The 10,514-nt window shown below is 39.5% G+C and overlaps 1 protein-coding gene across 1 annotated transcript; it reads left to right on the top strand.

Annotated features, from left to right (window-relative positions):
• Positions 1-1,146: 1,146 nt before the first annotated feature.
• LOC121427649 (signal recognition particle receptor subunit beta-like) lies at positions 1,147-9,953 on the top strand. The gene is made up of 5 exons (XM_041624157.1): positions 1,147-1,307; positions 4,889-4,983; positions 5,298-5,458; positions 6,233-6,424; positions 8,503-9,953. The coding sequence occupies exons 1-5, from the start codon at positions 1,181-1,183 to the stop codon at positions 8,714-8,716; spliced, it is 789 nt and encodes a 262-aa protein (XP_041480091.1). The 5' UTR covers positions 1,147-1,180; the 3' UTR covers positions 8,717-9,953.
• Positions 9,954-10,514: the final 561 nt, after the last annotated feature.

Here is a 10,514-nt window from a genome sequence, read left to right as displayed (position 1 = left end):
AAGGAAAGAAACAAAAAGAAAAGAGAGACGGGAAGGAGGAAAAAAATAAAGGAAAGTAAGAAAGAAAAAAAGGAAGGTGGGAAGAAAGGAAATAAAGAAAAGGAAAGAAAGAAGAAGAAAAAAATAAGGGAATCTGGAATCGGTAGAGATAAATATGAATGGAGCACTAGCGTAAGTGGGGGGGGGGGGGGCAGTCTGCCCCCCTGACGAGTCACAACCCGTGCAAAAACGTATCCCAACCCCCCCCCCCCCTGGAGCTTGAAGACCTTTTTGTATTTGTGGTTGAAGACTTTTTTTTTGTTGCTTGTCAAATTTGTGGGCGGACAAATTTGCCCCCCCCCCCCGTGCAAGGTCCTTGGTACGCCACTGGAATGGAGCTATAATGAGAGGTTTATACTGAAGGCCAAGAGGGAAGCAAAGTAAGAGGGAGAGAAAAGCCCGGTGGGGTCACTCAATATGACTTGGGGACCGCATGACCGTTACCAAAATCGCGGGAAAAGGGGTCAATTTCACGGAACGTCCGCGGACAGAACACTCCTCGAAGTAGTGAAAATAGGGGTGCTCACTGGCCTCGATCTGATGGAAATAGGGGTCAGGAAAAAGGGGAGAACGATTACGGGAAGAAAATCCGTCGCCGAGTCACCAGCCGCAGGGGGCGCGGGCATCATGCTCTGTATCTTTATATGGACAACTCTACATTTATTTTTACAAAGAATTCTACTTTTCTTATTTTTTAAGAAAAATAAAGTTCTCTTGGATTTATTGTATCAGTATGACTTGGCTCTTGGTCATCTTTAAGGACTGAGCACTCTGACGCCTGTGTTGCAATTGGCTCTAATGAGGAAAGGGTGTTAAATGCCCTGTCCTTGAAATACGGTAATAGGGGTAAATTTGCGAAATGGGCAAAAGTGTCCTTACAATCTTATAATTAGGGGTGTTTCAAGGTACCATTTTCCCGCAATTTTGTCCTTGTTTTGTGTGAAAATAGGGGGGTAAATTTCACAAAATGTCCTTGAAATTGACTGCAATAGGGGGTCACTTGCATTTGTGGTAACGGTCATACGTGTCCCCCTCTGCGGCTGAGTGACCCCACCGGGGAGAAAAGGGGAAGAACAGAATCAAAGGAGAGAGAAAAGACAAATTATAGGCTGATAACCACAGAGGGCAGCATTCTGTAAAAATGTCGGCTGCAAGTGGTGTTGACGTGTTGCAAGGGTATTTTGAAAATGTCAAATCGGAGGTTTCAAAGCAAGATCCCATCATTTTGGGTGTTGCAGTGGCAATCATTGTCATTCTTTTCACCATAGGTAAGTTTTAGGGGATGAGTTGAATTAATTAATGAGTTTGTGGGTAAGTTTCAATTCGCCTTCCCGACATATGCCAGGTGTTTCGATTGCTATTTTTTATGCATGTGTTGTCGTGTGCGCAGATTGAGTAATGAGCCTGTGTAAATTGTATGATTAGCGACTGTGTTGGAGAGCGGGTTTACTTTCGGCCCGGGGCCCGTTTTCATGCACCCAAGGGTTCATTTACCATCCTGCCTGTGGCTGTGGGGAATCTGCAGGTAGGACTATGGTTAGACAGCAGGCAGCCGTCTGTTTCGAGGAGTTTTTTAACATTTTTTAACATAAAAAAAAAAATTCTCGTACACAGACGGCTCGCTATCGCCGCCGGCATGAGGTATGTTGCAAAAAAATAAATCTCAGAAATAAGGTGTTTTCTTCATGGCATCATTTAGAGCTCATCAAGACCTTTAATTTAACACCTCATTTATCTCAATAGCTCCAGAAATAAGAAAGTTATTGCAGTTTTAAGGTCATATAAATCGCTTATTCAATTCTTATGTATTTCTTTGTTTTTTAAGCCAGAAGTTGTGATCTTAACTGGGACCAAGGTGCACTAATAGAAAACAGCAATGCGCATGCATTTGCATATGGAAGTGCCCCAAAACACTCACCAAAATAACAGACGCCGCCGAAACAGGGACATAAAAAACATCTTTAGCGTCAGTAGATTTCATTCAAATTTCACCACAATATAGTTTAAATGTTGCTCTATCGGAATGAATACATTTTAGAGTGGTATGATACCTGTAAATGTGAATAGCAAGAGGTTGAAAGCAAGGCCAAAGTTCCAGTAGCACACAGAGTCGCAAGATTACTAAGTGAGAATAATTTTCAAGTCTATATAGCTGCCATAAACATTCAACTACGTAAAAACAATGATGCAATGGGGAATAACTTGTCCTTGGACATACAAAAACAATACAAAATTACAAAGCAATGCCTTCACAGTCGCCCTGCAATTCTAGCCAGCACACTCAATGCCTCATTCAGAATGCACCTAGAGGGCACTTTTTCAACATACCTACATGATTAGGGGACTTGCAAGCAAAATCCCCCTTCGGGGCTCTTCAATTTTTGTCTTTAACTCTACATGCGTTACGTTCGCATTATTGCACATCCGTAGGCGTGTTTCGTTCGCATTTTTGCACAACCACACATTTCCCATAGACGTTCCCTGTCCCATTGTTTTTCGAACAATTGCATACCGTACATGTGTACCGATCGACGGATTATCGCAGTTTACAAATTACAGAATCGTTGAGTTTTCCCCCAAAATCAATACATCCTGATCACAGCCAGGAAGTTCATTGAAAAAGGAGAGGACAAAATTAATAAAACCCTCCTCACAAACAATAACACGGCCAGGTTTTATTGTAAGGAGTCTGTGACTCATGGCACGAATGTGAATGAGACCCTAAAATAATGCAACACACACGGGATTTACAGGTGAACACATGAAGAGTTAATGAATATTTGAAAATTAAAGCGACCAAAATAATGCAAATTAATATTCCCTCTTGGCATTAATTGCCAAAAAAAGAGAAAAATTAAGTTAAAAGGAACAAAAACAGTGACCTCGGCCTGTAGCACAAATTTACTTCCCTCTGACACTTATCCGATCTTAAGTACATAAACATATGCCATATACCGTAATATATGGTTACTGAACGCAAAAGGTCCCCTGTACAGATCGCGCTAGAACTTCGGTCTCTGTATTTGGTGAGTGATGCCAACGGATTTCAGCTGAACAACCAACATAATAGAGACCGAAGGTTTTGGTCTAGACTATGGTATGCCAATGCTGTACACAGCTCCAGCACACAATTTTAGAAATGATGAAAATATACTTTTGTGACCAAAAATCCTAATTTCCTTACAGTTTTAATTTATTATTCATTAGTAACTTGGGGGAATTTTTGTATTCTCCAGGGCACTCAAAAACTTGAATTTTGGGCATATTTTTGTGTACGCCCAAATGATGGAGAATGAATATGGCACTAAAATTGTAGTTTTTCAATCTCTATTTTTAATTAAGAAAAAATAATTTAAAGAATCAAATTTACTTAAGAGCCAAATTATATGATGAATAGCTGTAATACCATGGAACCTGACAGTGTCAAAAAAAAGAAAAAAAAAAGAAAAAGAGAAAATAAGCCAAACATTGCCACCCTTATTTTGCCACACATGGAGATGTAACAGAACAAGGTTATATCATAACCTTGTTCATTGAATTAGTGATTGTATGAGCCTTAAAGACTCAATAATACCACAGTGTTGTATCAGTAATAGCAATAAATTGAGGGCAGTATTGCATAAATTTACTTTACAGGCATTAATAAAATTAAAAAAAAAAATGTTTCAACTTACCCTGCGTTCCAACTAACCCAATCTCCCCTATCATGTTTTTTTTTGTAAACACATGTTTCCTTTACCATTTACATGATTAAAAAAATTGTTTTCATAATGTTTATCTAATGATAAAGCATGGGGATCAGAGAGGTTGCCGCCCAATTCAATATTTCAAGTTTGTTCTTGCTTTTTTAAATTGCAAAGGGGTGGGGAAAAGAGGAAGAAAATGTGAGAAAATAAAAGGAAACATTTTAAACTAATTATTTTGGCCTAGACCCCAGAGAATTAATACATCTGTTTTAAAATTGATGCCAGCCCCATGACTTGGTGCCATCCAAGCCCCATCCAAGATGAAATGCATGATGCAACCGAATGATCCCCCAAAATGTTGTAAGTTGAAATGTCGGTGTGGCTTGCCATAAGCACATTTTTTCTCAATGCCGATGGTGGCGGACGATGTGCAAAGAAGATCATACCTACGTAGAACACGTCAGGAGGTGTCTTACCAAGGACCAATCTTCCTTTCCCCCTAAATTGGCTTCGTGAAACAGTTGAGTGATATCATGTTCTTACGTAGAACGGTTCTACAAAAGACCCTTTCATGCAACAGGCCCCTGTTGGGCAGTAGGGTGCTAAGCAGTTTCGCACGGGCCGATAACACACGAGCAAATTTCCCAACCAAAATATGTTCACAAATGTCATAGCAAGTCAAGGCCAATTTTGTCTACCCACCGCTTTTCTGAATATCGCGATTGGTAACAGCTGGATATTTCAGCTTCGATCGATCTTGACAACATCGTCCGAATCCTCATCACTTCGCATGGCTCCAGCCACCCCACTACACTTCACTACCGCTACACCCTTTGCCGTAATTTTGATTTGGACTGAAGTTAGCACCAAAAAGATCCGCCTGCAGCATCATGAGCAGTTTGTTCACTGTTAGGAATGGAAATTTAGGCTGAAAATGAGAGTCTCAACCACGGCATATACGTAGCAAACATTTATACTAAGTACCCCCCCTGTACCTTAAAACATTAATCAAGGTAAACATGGCATATGGCATTGGTCCTTGAATGCTCTATTGAAATATTGGTCAGCCTGAAATCTCTCTCATTGACCTTCTTTGATACTTCTTGTGTACCCTTTCAAAATTTTACCATTTTCGAAAATGTCTACCTCTCTTCTCATTGCAGTCTTGCTGAGATTGTTCAGAGGAAGTCGAAACAACCGCCGTTCTGTCCTTGTGCTTGGTCTGTGTGAGTCAGGAAAAACACTTCTTTATAGCAGGGTAAGTCCACGTAAGCTCACAATAATGGAACATGATTTAATATTCACTATTTTGTAATATGTGCTATTTCTGATATATCAAGATATTGAGTTGGTTTCAGCTATTTTGTTGTCAACTTATGTTCATGAGAAATTTCCTACATGAACTTCCATAACAAATCCATTATGATAATGACAGGAACTTAATTCTAAGTTTCTTTTTAATTTCCATTCTTGTACAAACAACTATATTGTAAATTCGATTAGAAATTTTGTAAATAGTTTTGAGCAGATGCCTAGCTTTTAATCTTTAGCAATCTTTTTTTTTCTGTCCAGCTCGTTCACAAAAAGGCCATCGAAAGCTACACATCAATCAAGGAGAATTCTGGGCCATACCAGGTCATAGGTCAAAGTTCAATGTTACTTGAGGTCATTGACATCCCTGGCAATGACAGGCAAAGGATACAGTTCTGGAATCGATTCAAGACCCAAGCAAGGTGAATTAATATTTTCAATTTAGTGTTTGAGTCTACATTATTACCCATGTTCTATTCAGAGAAAAAATCTTAAGTGATTTCACCTTTATTGATGTCTCTGCCACCTATCAAATAGCCTGGCACCACTCCCGTTTCATAAAGCTGTTCGTAAGTTAAGAGCAACTTTAAGAACGACTGGTGATCCTTTCTTGCGCACATAACCATTGCCAATGGATATACCATTTACCAAAAGAAAGGATCTCCAGTTGTTCTTAAAGTCGCTCTTAACTTACGAACAGCTTTATGAAACACACCCGCTGGGGCCCATTTCATAAAGATTTACAATAATTGTAATAATAATAATAATGATAATAGTTACAATTATTATGCTTCAAGATTTGGTTTCTAAGCGCTTTACATTGTCATTGTTTAATACACTCCCTGGGGAGTATTGTGGCCAGGCAACCGTTTATCGGTGCACACGTGCTAATCTAATCACATTGACTTTCACATCCCACCGGGTACCCATTTAACACCTGGGTGGAGAGTGACAAACGTGGATAAGTGCCTTGCCAAATGACATTAGCACTGGGTGGGAATTGAACCCTTACCCTTGGTTTAAGAGTCATGTGACTGAACCACCAGACCATAACACCTTCATCTCCATGGTAACTTGGTTCGTATTGTAACTACCATTGCGATTGGCTGCTGAGCCCTGTTACCATGGTAGTTGTCATCATGGCAAAGTTGCAGTAGATAAAATTAATTAAAACTTGAATAATTTTATTACTTTAGGGGAGTGATCTTCCTTGTGGATAGTTCAAGCATAACCAAAGATTTGAAGGAGGTTGCAGAGTTCCTCTACACGCTCCTGAGCGATTCAACAACCACCAACCTCAACACACCATTCCTTATAGCTTGTAACAAACAGGACATCACCATGGCGAAATCGGCGAGGATCATCCAGACACTCCTTGAGAAAGAAATGTAAGTTCATTTTTGTCTCACCTGCATAGCAGAGTGAGACTATAGGCGCCGCTTTTCCGACGGCGGCAGCGTCAACACCAAATCTTAACCGAAGGTTTAAGTTTTTGAAATGATAGTTTAACTTAGAAAGTATATGGACCTAGTTCATGAAACTTGGCCATAAGGTTAATCATGTATTACTGAACATCCTGCCTGAGTTTCATGTAATATGACTAAGGTCAAAGATCATTTAGGGTCAATGAACTTAGACCATGTTGGGAATCAACATCAAAATCTTAACCTAAGGTTAAGTTTAAAATTTCATCATAACTTAGAAAATGTATGGACCTGTTCAGTATCACTGAACATACTACATGAGTTTCATGTCACGTGACCAAGGTCAATGGTTATTTAGGGTCAATGAACTTTGGCCGTATTGGGGTTATTTGTTGAATTACCATCATAACTTTGAAAGTTTATGGATCTGATTCATGAAGCTTGGGCATAATAGTAATCAAGTATCACTGAACCTCCTGTGCGAGTTTTAGGTAACTCGAGCAAGGTCAAAAGTCATGTAAGGTCAATGAACTTTGGCCATGTTGGGAGTATTTGTTGAATTTACATCATACATGTATCTCTGTAAATGTATTGGTCTAGTTCATAAAACGTGGACATAAGAGTATTAAACCAAGTATCACTAAACATCTTGTGCGAGTTAAAGTAGTTTTCAAAGTCAGCACTGCTGTTATATTGAATCGCGTGATGCAGGCAAGACTGCCAGAGGCATTCCACTTGTTATTCATGTTTAAAGTACAATGTAGTGCTTGGCGATATTTTGATATTATGCAAATTATGTGATATTGAAAAAAGTACTTGATAATGGTTTTTATGATCATAGTAATGCAGTCTGACCATAATGGCCCGAATTCACAAAGGTGGTTTTAAAAACCCACAGTTGAATCCATGGTTTATGCAGAATTCCTGTATGAATTACGCTTAATTTAGCGCGTATTGGGCATGTATATTAAAAATTCCAATGCTGATTCTTTTGTCACATCCCACCAAATTGATGCCTGTTACCATGGTTAGATCTATAGGCTCTTTTTATTCATGAGTCCACTGTTTGAAGAGTGGACTCATGAATAAAAACAGCAACAGGCATCAATATGGCACACTGTGACAAAGGCGCGCATGAGCATTGGACATTTTTTAATATACGCGCCAAATTAAGCGTAATTTATAATATAGGATATTTATATTGTGCACATATCCACCTTGTTAGGTGCTCAAGGCGCTCCTATATTACCCGGCTAAGCTAGGCGTTCATAGCGCACACAGCTTCTTAAGGAATTACTTCCTACCGGTACCCATTTACCTCACCTGGGTCGAGTGCAGCACATCGTGGATCAGTTTCTTGCTGAAGGAAATTACGCCATGGCTGGGATTCGAACCCACGACCCTCTGTTTCAAAGTCCGAAGACTAATCCACTGGGCCACAATGCTCCAATTTATATAGGAAATCTGCATAAACCATGGACTCAACAGTGGGTTTTCAAAACCACCTTTGTGAATTCGGGCCTATATTGTTGATTGTTAAAAATTTAATCACAAATGCTGCTCTGTATTGCTTTAAAAAAAATCTGAACTTTGTAAGTTGGTACTAAATGTCCGCTTTTCAAGAAAAATCACCAGTGAAAGCTCTACTCCGTTTTCCCCTTCCCTGCTCTCACAGAACTGAAGCTCATAATGAATTTTAAGACGGCAATATATCGTGCTGTTGGCAATGTTTTGCTGGCAATAATCAACTAACATTGATTGTTTAGGGACCTGTTTCATAAAACCTGTTATAATAAAAAAAAATTGCAATAGCAAAAAGCTACTAAAAGCATTCAATGTGATTGACTGATAGTAAACTTGTTATAGATATAGTGCATTTGTTATTTTAACAAGCCTTTGGGAAATGGGTTGGGTTGGAGTGTTCACATAGAATGCTATGATATCCTTGAAAATCTGATCATAACAAATCTTGTAGTGCGCATTCTGTAACATACCATACCGACTCAGCTCTACCAATTTCCTATTCCTTCATTTCAATGCAGGACCACTCTAAGGGTAACAAGAGCAGCCACTTTATCCAGCACAGACGGCTCGGCCGGAGACACCAACAAGTTCCTTGGGAAGCAAGGAAAGGACTTTGATTTCTCCTACCTCTCCAACCCTGTTGACTTTGTGGAGTGCAGTGCTAGGGGAAGCTCAGCCAGTGATGAAGGCGAGCTCAACACTGTCTCAGAATGGATCTCAAATCTAGTTTGATATGCCTATGCTTCCTACTCTTGACAAACGGAAGCAAGAGCCATATTGACAAAAATAGACTTTTGAGCATGTTCATGTTCGACAAATTTATTCCTTATTACAGGCAAAATTTCATAGAAAAACACTGACCCAGATATTGAGATTTTGTGAGTTTTATGCTTCCTTCTTTGACAAAAGGAAGCAAGGGACAAATTAATTGAAATCAATTACCTGTTTAGTTACATTTAAAATTGATTTCTTATTCCAGGCAAATTTTTATACAAAAATATTGATCCTACAATGGTATGTGGCTGGTTATCCATCTTGTCAGTGCATTGGTGTCAGTCACAGATACAGTTTGCTCTTTAGAGGAAATTACACTTTTATCACTTCCTTTTGTCAAAGTAAGGCAGAGTGTACATGTACTTGACACTGTAAGGCTGTTCTACATTTGTCATTGATTGCCTCTATTTTTGTTTAGAAAAGATGTGCCCTTGACATTCATGTGTCCTTATCTAAACCAACAGGGGGTGGTGGTTCCAGGATTGTTGACCACATCCACATGCCCATGTTAGTGATTAAGGCATCTTTTCTAAGTTCAGTGCTGCATCAAGCATGAACCCTGCTTTTAAGGTGCTTTGCATCTTGTCATAACGGCTTTCCTGCATTTCCCCATTGTTCTAATTATAAAATGTAAGTGGGCAGTTCCATGATATATGTACGTCTGACTCCTTATATGTGGGACCTTCGTGAAATTTTCTGTCTGATTTCTTGTTCTTTTGACAGTCTGTAATGTTCTCAAAGGACCATGACTTGGTCAGTTTATGGAGTGAAGTGAGACTTGAGAAAAATAGGGGTCGGACGAACAAAAATGTTGATCATTTATGGAATTGCCCAACTGGTCCATAAATAAAACATAACATGAATGAATAGGGTGTGCACCACATTGCTTGCCTTGCTCCATCAATGTGACTATCCTTTCTTCCTCATAATACCAAATAAACTCTCAATCATAGAGAAACGTATTTGTCTGATTTTTACCTGCATCGGCAACCTCTACAACAGATACTTCTGTTGCAAACTTCATTAGTAAAGCTTGAAAGCGGACCATCATCTCATCAGATTCTCCAAGTACCACCATCACACGGAGATGTCCCTTTATTGGAGGCACTTCCCCCAATGTAGAGGTGTTGTGGCTCAGTGGATAAGTCTTCGGAATTTGAACCACAAGGTCCGGGGTTCAAATCCCACCGCAGCACTATCGTCCTTTGGCAAGGCGTTTATCTTTGCCACTCTCAACCCAGGTGTAGTAAATGGGTACCCGGTAGGAAGGAATTCCTTGAATGCTTGTTGTGCCCGATCAGGGTAGCCGTGCTAAAGCTGGGGTAATAGTATGCAGCGCTTAGAAACATTTGTATTAAGTGCTATATAAATGTCGCATATTATTATTATTAATCTCCTTGCGTCCGAAACTTGCCATGCCAATTGCATTGATGTTTAAAACCTCTTAAACGGATGGAGAGAAAAGTGGGGGTCGGACGTACAAAAAGGTTGATCATTTTATGAAATTGCCCAATTTTAAAAGCTGCTTGTGGGTTCCCTGCTGGAAAGATGTGGCTCTGACTATTGACAATGTACTCAAGAAGATTTGTACTCTTGATATCCATATGTTCTTTTATAACTGAAAGACAAACTGTCGATGATATGAATGCAAGTATGGTTTCCCTCACACGCACTACCCTGTAAATAGTATTTGTCAAAAGAAAATTTGAAATAAGTGTTGTCAAGTGCACCAATGCTATCACTGGCAGAATGAATG

This window comes from Lytechinus variegatus, chromosome 14 (genome assembly GCF_018143015.1).
Source record: "Lytechinus variegatus isolate NC3 chromosome 14, Lvar_3.0, whole genome shotgun sequence".
Classification (NCBI taxonomy): Eukaryota; Metazoa; Echinodermata; class Echinoidea; order Temnopleuroida; family Toxopneustidae; genus Lytechinus; species Lytechinus variegatus.
The sequence above is the reverse complement of the archived record's forward strand: the minus strand, read 5'-3'. Positions and strand labels throughout refer to the sequence as shown.